Here is a 17,631-nt window from a genome sequence, read left to right as displayed (position 1 = left end):
CCTTTCCTGAAAGGAGGTCCCCCATGCACATATCTCTGAGGAAGGGTGTTGCCCTTCTGAGACTTCTCTTTCCTTTCAGACCACCTGGTATTCTTTTAAACCTGCTCTTGCCTATATGAAAATGTTGTAGGATAAAGAAAATGCATAACCCGATAGTTCAGAGAATGGAAGTCCTACCAAAGGGTCCTTGGGTCATACGTGTCTCTAAGAGGGACAGCTCTTAACAGATATGCTAAACTGGTATTAAATGAAAGTAGAAAACATTGGTCAGCCCCATCATCCTTTTTCTTGCTTCATAGCCTACAGAGTGTGTTAAGCACGGCAAATGGCCAGTTAGTCTCTAAATAATTCATTGTAGCCACGTGAGCCATGTAGATACAAAAGGGTTCATTTATGAAGCCGGGGCATGGGGCCATCAGTGTGAGTAGTCAAGCCAAGGAATCCAATGCATCTGTACCTCGAATGTGGCAAAAGCACAATAACAGGATGATATTCAAGCCATACACACAGTATAACCTTATGGGTTATCAAAATGCTGAGCTCAGCCGGGTGCAATGGCTCACGCCTGTAATCCCAGCATTTTGGAAGGCCAAGGCAGGAGAATCTCTAGGTCAGGAGATCAAGACCAGCCTGGCCAACATGATGAAACCCCGTCTCTACCAAAAAATACAAAAATTAGCCGGGCGTGGTGGTGTGTGCCTGTAATCCCAGCTACTTGGGAGGCTGAGGCAGGAGAATCGCTTGAACCTGGGAGTTGGAGGTTGCAGTGAGCCGAGATCGTGCCACTGTACTCTAGCCTCATGACAGAGCGAGACTCTGTCTAAAAAATGAAAAACAACAACAACAACAAATGCTGAGCTTATTTTGCACTCATTGGTAAGATGCCCTTCTCTACCTGCCCCCAGCACTCTCCTGCTGCCTGAACGAATTGGTACCTCCCTGGAGAACCCTTCAGTCACAACCCCCCATTCAGCAACTAAGGAGGGAGGTCACATCCACACTATTTGGACAATACACAAAGATTGCTAAATATTTTGAATTTCATTCTTGTATATTCAATAATAACTATTGCTGACACTAACTGGGTACTTACTATGGGCCTGACACTAAACACATCACGTTTATTTATTTATCATAGTCTCATAACAACTGTTTGACTCACTCAATGTCACAGAGCTTCTAAGTGGTAGAATCCAAATTATAATTCCAGGCTGTGTGGCTTTATAGCTCACTCTTAACCACTATGTACTTAACTTTCTCCCAGAACTCAGAAAATGCCTCATCATCATTTAGTTAGGAAACAAATGGTTAAATAGTCGGGATGAGAGAACTTTGGAATTGTCTCAAGTTCCCTCTATCAATCGGCATTTTAATATAAAGAACACACATATAAATTTGACCAATGTGAACACGGCCCAGGCAATAGAAATAATTGAGAGAAGTCAGTCAGGTGATGGAAAATTAAGCATGGTTGGGATTGGGGAAAACTGAAGGGCTCTTGTGGAGAGGGTCTCACCTCCAGCCTATCATTGCTGTGAGGGCCTGGCCATGGTGGGTACCTCCAAAATAGTTGTTGAATGAATGAACACATGAATGGGTAAATGAATGAATCTAAGTTAGGTGAAATTTCTTCAGGAATATATCCTAGCAAGAAAAATAAAAATGCCAAGGTTTAAGCTTCTTCCCACGTGACCACCATGCAATAATAATAAAACAAACAGATGTAAAGAGAATACTTTTATCATTTCAAAGCAAGTTCACCAATTACTATGGACTGAATTGTACTTCCCCCCATCGCGACCAAATTCATATGTTGAAGCCCTCACCCTCAATGTGACTGTATCTGGAAACAGGGACTAGAAGGAGGTAATGAAGGTTATGAGGTCATAACGGTAGGGACCTGATAGGATAGGATTAGAGTCCTTATAAGAGATATCAGAGAGCTCATTCTCTCCATCCGCCATGTGAAGACACAGCAAGACGGTGGCCATCTGCAAGCCAAGAAGAGAGTTCTCACAGAATATATCATGTGTAAGGCTATACACACAGTATAACCTTACCAGTTATTAAAATACTGATCTCATTTTAGCTCAGTATTTGCTGCCTCCTTGACCGTGGACTTCTCAGACTCCAAAACAGTAAAAAATAAATTTCTGTTGTTTATAAACTGCCCAGTCAATGTTATTTTGTTATAGCAGCCTGAGCAGACTAATATAACTATATTGTTTCTATTACCCTCATTATAATCTTAAGAGGTAGCTAGAATCCCATCTGTATTCAACCCAGATTCCTCAGAACACCCATCTTCCTGAGACTAAGCCTTCTCTCACCTCAGTGAATGGCTGGAGGTGGGTGGGTATTGAAGGGAATGGAGGGACAGGCCAGAAAACGTGCTCATATTGCAATCTGGCTCTCACTGCACAGCATCCGTAATTCCCAGGATAATTCCTGAATGAATCACACTGGAGAAATCCCGGTTCAGACAGTTGTAGCATAGTGGATAGGGAGAGAAGGGAAGGGCATTTAGGCAACTGGACAGAATCAGCAGTGCTGGAGTTCTGTGTTGACAACATGTGTGCACATTAATGGGATGCAGCAAATGCTAATAAGAGGCTCAGTTTTTGTAATGATCTGAAATTCTAGCTTGATCATTTGCAATGTGACATGGCAAGACAAATAAAACGATTTTAAAACAACTTGTTTAAAGGTGTATTCTTATGGCATCCTCTGCATCAAATAGCTCACTTGGTATAGAAATAATCTCCGTCATTGCTGTTTTCAGATGAGGAATCACCTAGAATACGATCTCTTTGCTAGAATCCAGCTGATAATTCTAACATCCCTAGATGTGTCCCAATGATCACTTCTGCTTCTTCATGAGTTGCTTTTTGGAGAAGACTCTAGAGGAGGGTAGATAAAGAAAGAAAGCCGGAGAGGCAGGTTTTCTGCTTCCAGCTTCCTGGGCAAAGCAAAATGAAATTCCTGCTGTTTGATTTAATAAGAATCAGTGTCTAGCTCATCGGATTGGTCATACTAAATTGGCAGAAAAGAAGTGTTTTGGGATGTCTGCATTTCATTTTGGCATGTACACTGGTATTTCCTTATGTCTTTTCCGAAAGGCGCAAAGTAGCAACGTTGTGGCACTATTTCTCTGGTCTGATCCATGTAAGTTGTATCTTTTACGTAAGAGTTTAATTCTAACTTTATGTCAAAAGTAAGTTTAAATTTTCCATGATTTTATTCTTCAAAATGTGTATGATAATCTATGTTACACTGGTTGAGGTTTCCTATTCTGTTTTCCCATCCTGAGGTACTTTGAATATCACATTTGAAAACTGTTTAGGTCTCACTCTGGTTTTCATATTCTTAGCCATGGAGTTTATCTGGCAATTATAAAGCACCTACTATGTGCTTTCATTTTGAATCCCAGGAATTCATACTAAATATGAAGCAGTAATTGTCAAAGAACTTTCTATTCTTTTATCTATTTCTCTTTTTTGATCTGTAATCACCACTTCTTAGCCTAGGCAAGAGAAAAGCTTATAAGATGCCTTTTTCTTTTTATCAGCTGGGCCATAAGCAAGTTACTCTTCTTTTCATTTAAAAAAATAAATAAAAATCCTTAAGGAGATTTTAACACTTCTCTGGTCAAAATATACTTTATAAAATTAATGTCAATTAATTTACATCTTTGCATTCACAGCTGTTTTGTAGATTTGGATTGCAGACCACAACTGGGTTGGAGGAGGGCCAAAAATTGATGGAGGAAGAAACAAGGTTTATTGAAATAAACTTTACAATTACACTAGAGACTAGAGAAAGTCTTCTTTGCATGGGATTGGGAAACACAACAATAAGGCCCCCATGACTCACCCAGGGTCACTCAGCAGTGTGGTCAGCTAGGAATGGAACTCCAAGTCCCAACTTTCTGTCCCTGTCCTAACCACCAGCCCACACTCCCTCCTATGTTACCGTCACTCTTCACAGGTGGAACTCTCTTTGAGGTTAGCAGGAACCTCATACAGAATCAAACACTGGGCAGCTGAGGCCATGTGCAGCAATGACATCTGCACCCTTTATAGAATCTTAATGGGAAGTGAAGCCCATGTAGGAATAAAGACTGAGGGCTTTAAACACTGACACAAATGAGGTTAGCTGATATTACCTACTTCGCATTCTGCTTTGCCCTGAAATTGCAAGGGTTTCAGGTCATTGTCAGTTTCAGGTCATTGTCAGATCCTCCTCTAAAAGAGATTGCCAAGAACAAAGAAACCAAATCAGGAAAAAGTAAAAGTAAAAATAAAAACCTCTGACCAAGCTAAGACTCTAAACATAGCTTTTCCATTTACCTCAATGCAGATAATTCTAAGGTATATATTTCTGATTCTATTCATTCCATTTAAAAGAGAAAGACCACACCAGGGTAAGCAATGCAGGGTGGTCAGACACATAATCTAATGACAGTGTGGGGAAGCCACTACAGAAGACAGCAGGAGCACTGCCAGAGTGTGCTATGAGGCTGAGTGGCTGATTTCTATGCAGGGTCCACCAATATTTTCCAAGTATAGACAGTTTTTATTGAAATAAAAATAGAAAATGCAGGACCAGAGCTCATACTAAAAATTCAGTTTAGTAAAGACACCAAAACTGCCCGTGACAGTAGAAGATATATTTTGGCCTTGCTATCCATAACAGAGAGAAATGAAACTGTATACTAAAACCTTTTTATGAGTAGGCTAAAAGCTTGTCAGTCTTTACAAAACACCATGGAGCTGATGTCTGTTTCTTGTGCATTTGCTTTCCACTGACTGAAACAATTCTTTTCTGATCCATTGGTTTTGCTTACAATTATACACTTTTTAAAAATATGAAGAATCAGCAGAGATCAGCAGGAAATGAATAGCTAATGCAATTACTCCAAAATTATAAAAGTACAGTCATCATGAGGTACTCTTGCTACTCTCTACCTCTGCCCTTTTTCTAAGTAATGTATTGTCTAGTTTTGAAATTATCAGAACATCACAGCAGAATGTGGAAGCACGTTAAAAAGACTTGATTTCCCTGAGTTAGTGTCTAGAAAGGACCAGTTGTAATAAGATTTAGCAAAGATCAGATAGGACATAGAAGGAAAGTTATAGGTCAGTGAGTGAGGGCTTTGGTTTTTTCACATATATATTTTAATTCTGTGGGATCTCTAAATTTCCATTTAGGGTTAGAAGGTGGTAAAGATAGCCATGTCTAGAACCATGTCTAATCAATACCTTATAAGGGTACGTGGCCAAAAATATACCTTGAATGGGCTGTACAGCCTTTGCTATCAAGTCCCATGTCTGCTCACGTTTTCAGAAGGCAGCCTGGGTGATGGCACGATGTATGCGATAGAATAAGCCTCAGTTCCAGGACTGGCTCTACTGTTCACTAGCTGGGTAACCTCTAAAGTATAAAATCTCTCAACTGGAAAAAGAGAATAATAACATTTTTCCTACCTCTCTGTTGTACAATCAATGAGATCATGAAGGCAGAAGTGTTGGGAAAATTTAAAATACAGAAACACGTAGATATTGCTACAGGTATCACACTTTAGTACAACGGTAACCAAATTGCCTTTATTATCTTATCCGTCTACCTAACCTCCATCACTATTTTATCTAGGACTTCCCTGGCTGCTGAATGTTTCCTGATTTGATCTCCCAACAGTTCAGAAATACTAAATATCACAGCAATTTTGTTTTTCTTTGGCAGCCAGTGATATTTACCTGGCTTTTATCCCAACTTCATGAGTATCATGTGTATCAAAGTGCTGACTACAAGTTTTTGGAATCAACTATTTTACTCAGTATCTTTTGGTAACTCTGGTATGACTACCTTGTTAATATATTTAGGGTACCTCTTGCTTTTTTTGAAATCATGAGTGTATTTTCTTCTCAATGACATATATTGGATCATTAAGGGAGAAACTAAAAAAAAAATTGTTGGAGAAATGTTTAGTCAATGGTTCCAAAGATACACACACACACACACACACACACACACACGAATGCCCTTTCAATTAATACTAGTATTAACTATTGTCATGTGGCAAAACAAGTAATTTACAGTTGATTCCTAAAACCTGTAGTCAGTTAATATAATTAAAATTTAAAAATCATAATAAAGATCATGCATATTGATTATAATAATGTATTATTATTAGATTTTTTAAATCAAAGATATACTTCCTGTAATATCAAAATAAAAGGCACTGTTTTTCAAAAATGTGCTTTTCTTTATTTCTTAACCCTCACAGTATTTTCCTGGGAGTTTAGCAAACCTTGTAAAACTGAACAAAATTAGGATTTTGTGCTTCTATGATTACAGAAGGAGCATATCAAGCTGACTTGAAAATCTTAAAAAAAAAGAAAAAGAAAAAGAGAAAGAAAGAACCGTTCTTATTTCAAAGGCTCAGAAAATAAAGGTTATTTACCATACAGACCTAGACTTCTTGTTAAGTTGTTTTTGAGATAGCAAATTAGAAAAACATGGCCAGAGTTAGAAGTTACTCAATCAGGTTGAGGCTGGGACTCTATTCCAGCAGCTCCTATTCCCCAAATTATATCTGATAATGCTCTAAAGTCTAAACATATTTTAGTTCAAAAAGATACTTGGCTCTTAGATAGAAAATGGCACTAAGCTTCCAAAAATCAACAGGTTTACCCACCCTTTTCAAATGATGTATTTGTATTCAGAGTAATCTGCCACTCAGTACCTCTGAATTGTAACATTTGAGAAACTGCAATTTTGAGCTAAAATGTTTGTTTTTTATTTGCCTATGCATAATCACAGGATAGGAGCATTAATAAAAGGTTTGGTGTATTGGCCTATGCTGAGGCCTATTATTTAGGCAGAGTCATGGCAACAGAGCAATGCTGAACGTGTCCAAGGGTACCATAATTTCAGCCTGTATTGTGTCAAGTGGAAGAGAAGACGTGTCCGCAGAGAGAAGGAATGAAAAATACAAACATATTTGAAATTAGCTCTGCATTTTCAAACCAGAAACAGCATCTGTATTTCCAAGTAACTCAAGAAATATGGGTGGTAAGTCTTGCCCCACGCCGGCTACAAAAGTATTATCTGTTAAGCAATATGGCGCCCACAAACTTAAAATCGGCAAAATCCACTGAACTGCATTTCCAAGAGAGTAGGAGACTTGAAATGGTAGTGCTCTGAGGATGTCCACGTGGGTGGGCAAGCATATGTTGCTTTTAAGCAGAGGAAGTGGCACACCACGATTTCTTCGTAAGTGTGAGGTCTTTATAAACTCATCCTCATGGGGGCTGTTTTAAATAGAAAGAAAATGGCACACAGTCCCCAGCCAAGCTTCCTAACTGTCTGGGGCGGGGGCGGGGGGGAGCGGGTTGCCACTTTCCCAAAACATTAGGTTACTGTGGGTAAATTTTCCAAAATTGTCAACAATTTCATTTTTAAACTGAGTTCTTCCTCTCAGCATAAGACAGATGCAATACAGCACAAACTATATTTGGTCTAGCAGGAGATTGTAAGTTATTTTTACTACGCTGACTCCTACCTGACAGTGGAAGACGTATTCTGGTGTGGTTTTCTTAAACTTCATGTTCCAAACCAAGGCCACTCCATCTGGTTCATGGGGAGCATCTTCATTGTTGTTGTAAGAAGCCACCATCAGCTCAGGGTACTAAATGGAAGAGGTCACAAAGACGAATTATGCTAAGATGACAACACAAGGAAAACTTCGTTATTCCTACGTACACGTGGTATACTGCATAGTGTAAATGGTGCTTTCTATGTTCTGGCATACCTAGTATCAGCTTATTGCTGCAACCTCCTGCAGTCTTTCTTCTGCCTCCAACACTCCGTATGTGGTTGTCATACTCACTGGTAACTATCAAACTACAAACATCGCTTTACCTCTCTGTATTATATGACACTTTGTGCTACTCCCTTCCTGCTCCAGTACTGGCTTCCATTACATCTTTCTCTCCTGATTTTCTTCCCTGACTTCTCATTTCAGTTCCTGCCAGTTCTCCTTCTATTACATATATTCCAAGGAGGCCTGTTCTCCCTGAGTAAGTTCATCTACTCCAGTGGCTTTAGTAAGCTTAACATGCTGGTAATTTTCAAATCTATATCTCTAGGCTTAATTTCTCTCTGAAATGCAGATTTCATTTCATAGTGGGGATTGCTCAGGATTGCCCATAGACACATCACTTGCAACACATAGAAAAATGAGCTCATTGACTTCCACACGAAACCTACGGTTCCTCCGTGTTCCCTATTTTAGCATCTTGCACTAACATGTGCCTGGCCCAGGCCAGCTGTTCTACATTTATTTTTACTTCTTTCTCTCTCTCATTCCCATTTACTAAATTTCCCTAATTCCTTAATACCTTTTAAATGAATATTTTCTTTCTATCTTTAAGGTCAGAGCCTGCTAACTTAATTTCTTATCTGGATGAAGGCAACAGTTTCATAAATGGCTTCCTACACTGACCTACTCCATTCTTCATCCTTTATCAGGAAGACTTTACAAAATATACATTTGGCTAAGTAATTTCTCAGCTTAAAATACTTTAATGGCTCATCATTACTTTCAAGGCAAAATGCAGGTCACATAGGATCCTTAATAATCTGTCATTTTCTGCCTTCCCTGCTTACTCTCCTACAACCTTCCCTCTTTCTCCCCACCTCGCACACCCTATGACCCAGCCTCACTGGACTAGTTTTGAGGCACACAGGTACATCTATGTACCTATAAGTCTCATACTCACTCTCACTGGGATGCCTCTTATGTGTTGTTTACATAATTAACTCATCCTTTAAGACTCAACACAGGCATCAAGTCCTCCAGACAATCCTGACTTAACCAACCACTTCCTTCCTCGCCTATTATCAACTCCCTTAGTATTATGTGTCTGCCCTGCCAATTAAAGCACCTGTCAAATGCATTATAATTTTTTTTTCTATACCTATGTCTTGTCACTAGATTGTAAGCTCTTTGAGTGTAGGGACTGGTTTTTATTGACCTCTGAATCCAGGGTCAATTCCTAGCACATAATAAACTTGTGCCAAAATTTCTTTAATTATTTAAAATTTTTAATTTTAGTAATTATGTGCTCAATAGAAAGGCTTTTTATTTCATCCTTTGTTGTCAAACAATGCTAATAATTAAAGGCTTAAATGCAAGAAGCATACCCAGTAAAATAACAAGAAAGACTCTATAGTGATTCTAGGTATTAGAAAGACCTACTCACCCTACATCAACTCTGTCCTGAGTGTTATTAAATAAACTAAGGACAAATCTCATAGGAAGTACTTATGAGTTAGGACACATTTCATGAAAATGTCATTACTACACAGAAGTCTCAAAAGGCAGCCCTATTAAGTACAGCATCAGGATTATAGCAGATCATATTACTCTCTTCTTATAATTTATTTTTTTCCTCTTTTTTCATTATTCTATACATATATTTTATGGAAGATTGTCTTTATGAATTTGAACACGGATCTTTTTTTCTATTAAAAATAACTAAATCTAAGTCTTATTCATTCTTCCAGCAGCCTCAACTAAAGAAAGCTGCAGAGAGTTACAACTTGCTGGTTGTGCAGAGGAAGTATAAGCATACAGTGATACACATGTATGTGGCCACCAGCGGAAGTAATCATTCTTTATTAAAAAACGCTCCTCAGCGGATAAATCAAAGGCCTATTAAGAAAGGCCTTTGATTCAAAGCCCATTCAAAGAAACTAACATCCAGATAAACACAGAAGTCTCCAGACTGTCCATCTGAAGTTTAACTATGTCACATGTGAAAAGGCAACTCTATAAACATCAACACCACTACCACAGGGGCCAAGGAGCGGCCAGATGCTTCTGCAATAATATCACCCAGCTGGGTCTCATTGTTGGCACTCACTTGCAGCTTTTCTTTTTCCACTTAAAAATATTTAAAATTATTTAGTTTTAAAACTCCTTTAGAAAACAGGGAGTGCTTTAGTAAACTTATCAGTGAAATGCCATTTGCATAATTTCTATAACTGAGATCATAAGGCCTAAAGATACTGATTTAAATTTTATCTCATGCAAGTTTTTGGGATTTCAAGGTGCCCTCTAGTATGTCTTTTTCCACTGTTTGTTTGAACATGACTACTCATATTTTCTTTTTCCAGTAAAAATCACTAAACAATTATTTAATCTTAAATGTTGTTCAAAATCATTATTTTAAAGAGAATATAAAGAATTACTAAAGAATTACTAAATTCATGATCATTTGGTTACTCATAGGGCTGAATTATCCAATATTTACTCTAGGAGAATTTTACCTGGAAATTACTAGATATGCTTTCAAGCCCATTTTTTCTAACAACTAAATGAAACCTGGGGGGGCGCAGTGGCTCACGCCTGTAATCCCAACACTTTGGGAGGTTGAAGCCGGCAGATCACTTGAGGTCAGGAGTTCGAGAACAGCCTTGCCAACATGGTGAAACCCCTTCTCTACTAAAAATACAAAAATTAGCCAGGCTTGGTGGTGTGTGTCTGTAATCCCAACTACTCAGGAAGCTGAGGCAGGAGAATCTCTTGAACACAGGAGGTGGAGGTTGCAGTGAGCTGAGAGTGCACCACTGCACTCCAGCCTGGGTGACAGAGTAAGACTCTGTCAAACAACAACAACAACAACAACAACAACAACAAAAACTAGCATTTACTGGAAAGGAAGGAACCATCATGTTTTAAGTGCCCTTTAGGTACCAGACACTGATATGTTAATTCATTTGGTCCTCATAACCCTCTAAGGTAGGCAATGGTTTACTCATTTCCACAGACAAAGAAACCCAGAGCCTGGGTTAAATAACATATTCCAAGCTTTGTTGCTAATAAGTGATAAAGCAAGAACCCCACTTGAAGTCTGTTGGGCTTCAAAAGCTTTGTCCTTTCCTCTCCACTGTGGCATGCCTCAAGTGTCCCCTATAAATATGTAAGGCACCATGGCAGGTAAAATACGTGACATGGATGCCCTGAATAATAGGCTCTTCTCTAAAGGAACTTATCATTAGGTGGAGGGAAGTAAGACACCTGTAGAAATAACTACAAGACAAATACAAAAGCAGACCATGACATGTGCTAAGATAGAGGCAGAAGCAAGGTTCTGCAGAAGCATGGGGCCAGGCATGCTGACTCACGCCTGTAATCCCGGCACTTTGGGAGGTCGAGGAGGGCGGGTCACCTAAAGTCAGGAGTTCAAGATCAGCCTGGCTAACAGGGTGAAACCATGTCTCTACTAAAAATACAAAAATTAACCAGCCATGGTAGCTTGCTCCTGTAATCCCAGCTACTCCGGATGGGGAGGCACGAGAACGCTTGAACCCAGAAGGTAGAGGTTGCAGTAAGGGGAGATCATGCCACTGCACTCCAGCTAGGGCAACAGAGTGAGATTCCATCTCAAACATAAATAAATAAATAAGCATGGAAGCTGGTGTGGGGTGTGGCAGTAAGAGAAATTGAAAGGGATTTCTGAGAAGAAATGAGACCTTAAGCCTTGTCAAGTGGGTAGGTTATTAGGACAGATGACAGTAGGGACAAGAGTCCAAAGAGGGGTGCAGGAGACCCCTCTTGGTATCTGGCTGGTTCATGTGAATCTCTCTTTGGAGATTACCCCAGTAAATAGAAGCCTAACTTCCCAGGGATAATTAATTAATTGCAGGGTTGATACTTGACCCAGCTGAGCCAATCACATTCTCTAACCAGAATATTGTAAACTTTGAACTGAGACACAGGACCCGGGAGCTGGCAAAGGGGTCTGGATAAGGACAGCAGCTTATTGGTGAGGTCCCTCAAGCTGCCCAGATTCCTACTATTTCTAAGTTTTGGTTCTTCATCTTTTTCATGGATTCCCTAACCACTATAATGACTCCCCAGTAAATTCCTCTGTCTACTTAACGTAGCCAAAGGTAAAGTCTTTTTGACCAATACAGTGAAGAAGAATATGTCCAATAGACATCAGGTTGTAGTATTACTATGTGGCTAGGAGGCAGGCTATATCAAGCTATATGAAAGAAGAAAGGCCTGGAAATGCCTCAAGGCATCATCACGGAAGTCACTGAGTACAGGCTAATGATTTTAGATTTTATTCTGGGGGACAAAATAGCAGTCATACTTTGCAGCTAATGATAATACTGCTACTGCTTTTCTCACTACTATGTCACATTTATTGAGTGCTTCTTATGCACCAGACACTTTTAAAATTATCAGTCCCTTATTTTTATTTTATTTTAAGACAGGATCTTGATCTGTCTTCCAGCCTTGAATGCAGTGATGAGATCTTAGCTCACTGCAACCTCTGCCTCCAGGCTCAAGCAATCCTCCCACCTCAGCCTCCCAAGTAGCTGGGACTGCAGGCATGCACCACCTTGCCTCGCCAATATTTGTATTTTTTGTAGAGATGGGGTTTTGCTATGTTGCTCAGGCTGTCTTGAACTCCTGGGCTCAAGTGATCCTCCTGCCGTGGCCTCCTAAAAGTGTTGGGATTATAGGTGTAAGCCACTGTGTCCAGCCAAATTATCATTCCTTTATATACATTAATTCATTTAATACTCACAATAGGTGTTGTGAGCTAGATACTATTATCATCATTTCATGAATGAAGAAACTTAAGCCAAGAGAAGTTAGGCAACTTGCCCAAGTTGATACAGAGTGTATAAGTAATCTTTACAAAGATTAATCTGGTAAAAGTACTTATACTGACTTAACATTATAGAGACTGACATTAGGGAGACCAGTAAGAAGCTGTTTCCTAACATAAGCAAGAAGTAGAGAGCATGACATAAAGTAGGTGTCAAATCCATGTTTGTGGATTTGCATTGCTGTCAATAGTAATCTTTTTGCTATTGTAAATTTGATTGGATTTAGCAACTAACTGAACTGCCAAAGATTACTCAGGTTTGCATCCTGGATGACTGCAGGAGTGGAAGATGCAATTTACATGTGAGAGGAAGTGAGTATACATGGTGGGAGTAAGATCATGAGTCTGATTCTGCACACATCTGAAAACTCTGTCACATGGTGTGTGATAATATTATTGACTCACTGTGCTAAATAATGTTCAGTGGGTGACAAAGTTGACATAATCCTCCAGGTTCCCAGATTTCTTCCAAGGAATGATGTTTGATGATGTTTTGTAAATATTTCAAAGTTAAAGTGTTCTGGTTTAAGAAGCCCAGGAGATCAAAAAAAAAAAAAAAAGCTATGCTGAAACCTTATAATTTCTTCCTTTTTCTCCCCTCAGTTCTATTCTGTTACATTCAGGAAATCATCCTAGACATACATGCCACCACTACACACCAAGACTGTTCCTCTATCTCTCTTCTTTCTTAATATCATTGGATTGCATCTAAATCCATCAAAAAGTCTCTTTATCCCATAAGTATGTAATCCTGGTCCTTTGAACCCCACAGAAGTGTTGTGATGTAGGAGCTGAGCATTCTAATCTCTTTTTCTTGTGCCTCATATACAATGCATTTTTCAAAATTGCAAACATTTCCCCCACAGCGTAGGTGGGTAGGTCACACAAAAATAGGGGAAAATAAATGTGGTCTCTCCATGGTAGAGTTTCTGTTATTTCCAACTTACTTCCTCCAACACAAACATCATGCAAGAGCCTATGTGGAAACACATCCACGGGCAATGTGGCCCATCACCTACTGAGGCAAGGCAGGGACCAGCCTCACCCCATGCCTCCTCAGGGAGTGTTATCAGCTGACCCGAGAACAAGGTTGTAGTTGCCTTTGAGGAATGTGTCAGATAAGGTTCCTGTGTAATTCCCCGACTCTGAACAAGTGAACAAGCTGAGCTAAGTGCTTCCTCAGGCTTGGATCTGATTTCTGTGCACACACTCAAGCGTGCTCAGAGACCACCCACACACTGGCGGAAAGCGGTTGGGCAAACCCTGCTTGTCTCAGTCTCTGCACGATCATGCACTGTGTGCTTTGTTGTTTGGATACAAAAAGGGATTCAAGAGGAGAGAACATTCAACCACTTGATGGCTGATGAGGGTCTAGTTATGGGGAATTACACCCCTCTTTTGTTCCCCTGTTCTTCAATAGGATTAATTGGGACTTATCCATTTTATAGCTCTGCCTAGAACACCCTCTTCTCCCCTCCATTTGTCTAAATCTGTCTTCTGAGAAGCGCTGTCTGACCAGAGGCAGATTCCAACCTTCACTGAACTTTGAGAGCACTTGCTATCTGCCCCATATCATTCTGCACCTTTACAAGCTCTTTTAGTTTCAGATCCAGAAGGTCTCTGTGGGAAGCAGTGGTTAAGAGCATATGCCTTGGGATGCTAAAATACTTTGGTATAAATCCCCACTATACTATACCCTAGTTGAGTGATTTTCAGCAAGTTACTTAGCTTCTCTGAGCCTCAACTTCTTCAAATATGACATGGAAATAGTAAGGGTGGCTGCCTCACATGACTGTTATGAAGGGAAAATAAGAAAGCCTTCACAGCAGCTGTCATGGTGCTTTGCATAGAAGAAAAATAAATTAAAAGCTAGCTATGACTATTATTCCCAATAAAAGCATCGATAACAAGAAAGCAGAAACTGTGTTGTGCATAAGTGCTCAGGAGTAATCATTCCTGCTTCTCTCACTGTTCTTACGTCACTGTTATTGCAGGAAGGAACATTGTTGTTAAGAATGTGGGCTCAGGCATCAGATGCTTAGGTTCAAATTCTGATGTCACCACACTAGGCTGTGTGTTTGCATATGTTACTTACCTACTCAGTGCCTGGTATATTGTTACCTAGTTGAGGTGGCTATTCGGCAAATTGGCTTTTGGTAAATTTGCCTACTTTCACTCTGAATGCCACACTGATGGGCTTAAACTTCCTTTTTACGGGTAATGGGGAGTTTTGGTCCAGGGAATGAAGAGATCAGATTTTTTATTGTTTGTTTGTTTTTTTTGAGACGGAGTCTCACTGCGTCACCCAGACTGGAGTGCAGTGGCACAATCTCGGCTCACGGCAACCTCTGCCTCTTGGGTTTAAGCAACTCTCCTGCCTCAGCCTTCTGAGTAGCTGGGATTACAGGCATTTACCACCACACTCGGCTAATTTTTGTATTTTTAGTAGAGAAGGGGTTTCACCATGTTAGCCAGGCTGGTCTCAAACTCCAGACCTCAAAAGATCCACCCGCCTTGGTCTCCCAAAGTGCTGGGATTATAGGCGTGAGCCACCGCACCCAGCCCAGTGATGCGATTTTTATTTTAGAAAGATTGTTTGGGTAGATTTCCATAGGGGAAAACTGTAGGTAGACAAGCATGAAGGTAGAAATATCAGTTTGAAGGTTAAGAATAGTATTAGATGATGAATATATGAGTAGAGACGTGGAAGGTCTTGGTGACAGACTGGGTCTAGAAGACAAGAGGGAGTTGGCAATGTTGATGAAAGTTCTGCTTTAGGGTCTTGGGTATATTGTGGTGCCTTTAACATAGAGATCATATAATAGGTAAAAAAAGATTTGGGATATATGAAAATAACGAGTTAATAGTTCATTTAAGATTCTATGGGACAGCTAGAATGGTGGCTTTGTCTGGTGTACAAAGTGAAATTCAGCAGGGAGATTGGGCAGGAGATACAAACAGGCTATTCATGGTTGAATCCTTAGCAGTGGAAGAGATCTCCTGCAGAGAGCACATTGGGAAGAAGAGCAGTGGTTGAGGGCATGACCACAGGGACCTCAAGGATGGTTAGAGGAAAAGGAAATCTTAGAGAAGTCAGAGTACTAGAAGAGAGTAGAGACAGTAGTGAGAATTCAATGGAAAGAGGATATTTCTATAGGCACAAGGACGCTGACTAAGCTGCCTGACAAAGAAAGGTCAGGACAGATGTGGGCTTAAAAATATCCACAGGATTTGACAAGTAGGAAATCAGTGGTCATCTTAATGGAGCAGTTTCATGGACAGAACAATCTGGCTTCCTGTTTGGTACCTAGCACATAGTATGTACTCAATAAATACAAATAACTGAGTAGAGAATTGAAACTGAAACCTCAATAAAATGAGGGGGGAAAAAACCAACAAGCATAGAGAGGAAATCATAGGCAAGTAAACGAATCTCTTTTTTTTATACAAATGCCATGAGAACACAAGCCCAGTTTGTCCCAGCCCAGCAATAATTCTTACCTGGAGGGACCAGTCCATACAAGTGACCACTCGATGCTTGGACCAATGCTCATCATAGAACTGACGGTTGAAAGAAAGATTGGCTCCAGCCTGAACATCCCTAGGAGGATTTAAACATCAGAGATAAATATGGAGCTCTTTCTCTATGCTGCTCATATAGAAGCACTGATGTGGCAAAAGCCTGGCACACAATACTCTCTGAGGCTGAAATGTTAATCTAGGCTACATACCCTGATCAAAATTAAAGAACTAAAGATGGTCTTCTTTTTTTCTAACCTGGCCCAGAAAGGGTTTCTGTGTCTTTTCAAGACTATTATGAAATGTCAGATTTGTTCCAAGTTCCCATCTTGACCAGTCCCAAGCTTTCTCCAACCCTGCTTCAGGCCAGAGCCTCTCCCTGAAAGGCTCTGGCCTGAAGCAGGGTTTATTAGAAATCTCTGCTATCAAGGGAGCACAGCACACCAGAGGATTCTTTGATATCAATACTACCTTATTTGTCCTTAGACCAGAAATGATATGCATGTCTTTATTTACTTGTAAATGCTGATAGACTGTAGCAGTAGTCTCCTCACTCAATAGTAAGTGATAATTTCTACCATGAGACAGGCGTGGTAGACAGTAAAGGATTCACCAGATATGTTCCAGATACTTATCACTTCTGCCACGGACCAAAACAGCATCTGAGTCTAGGAGGATTACACTTTAGCCAGTGTTTACTTGGCTGGCCATAACACCTCCTTCAAGGAACTCAGTGCTGGTTATGCAGTTGCTCCACAAGCTGAGTATTTAAATCCAGTAATGTTTGCTCTAGGCCAGGAACTATGGGATCTGCATAAAAAGCTGCCTAAGTTGCCTGGGCTTTGGTTCAGAAATTCTTCTACACCCACCTTTCCTCTGTTCATTTGCTTCAACTGCTGGCTTGCACCCTGCATCACTTAACTTATATGGCTCTTGTTCAGATTGGGTGACCTGGCTTTCAACAAGTTATTTGGGCTCTAATTAGTAAACCTAATATGACTTTTTTTTCTGCTAACCCTTCCTCAGCTCTGCCATTGCAAACTCAGGCCATGTGTGTGTGTGTATATATATACACATACACACACACACACAAACACACACACACAAGTCCTGCCAGGAGCCTAGGATAATACGGAGTCAGCACACAGAGGGAAATAGGGCCAACAAAATCAGTAAGTCATAGAAAAATGGCTTCTCAAAAGAACACAAAGATTGCAGAACATATATATTCAAAATATTATTGTCTCTTCAAGGCAGTCTAAAGATGCTGCTTACTATTGAGAACATGTTCAGGACTCCCTTTTGAAATTGGTTTTCATGCCTCTGTTACATTCCCTCGAGCATCCTCAATGATGATAAGACATTGTCCTTTAAGAATGTATTTGGATTTTAGAAATGGCAAAAAAAAAAAAAAAAAAAA

General features: G+C 40.0%; 1 protein-coding gene across 5 annotated transcripts in view; it reads right to left on the bottom strand.

Annotated features, from left to right (window-relative positions):
- DYNC1I1 (dynein, cytoplasmic 1, intermediate chain 1) overlaps positions 1–17,631 on the bottom strand; it is a 340,924-nt gene that overhangs the window by 94,740 nt on the left and 228,553 nt on the right. For all 5 annotated transcript variants that reach the window (XM_011974691.1, XM_011974695.1, XM_011974694.1 and 2 more), the window contains 2 exons: positions 16,194–16,293; positions 7,565–7,690 (listed from right to left, as the gene is read on the bottom strand). In XM_011974691.1, the coding sequence (XP_011830081.1) occupies positions 7,565–7,690; positions 16,194–16,293 (226 nt within the window). The remainder of the gene's footprint in view (positions 1–7,564; positions 7,691–16,193; positions 16,294–17,631) is intronic.

Source organism: Mandrillus leucophaeus, unplaced genomic scaffold, assembly GCF_000951045.1.
Source record: "Mandrillus leucophaeus isolate KB7577 unplaced genomic scaffold, Mleu.le_1.0 Scaffold148, whole genome shotgun sequence".
NCBI lineage: Eukaryota > Metazoa > Chordata > Mammalia > Primates > Cercopithecidae > Mandrillus > Mandrillus leucophaeus.
The sequence above is the reverse complement of the archived record's forward strand: the minus strand, read 5'-3'. Positions and strand labels throughout refer to the sequence as shown.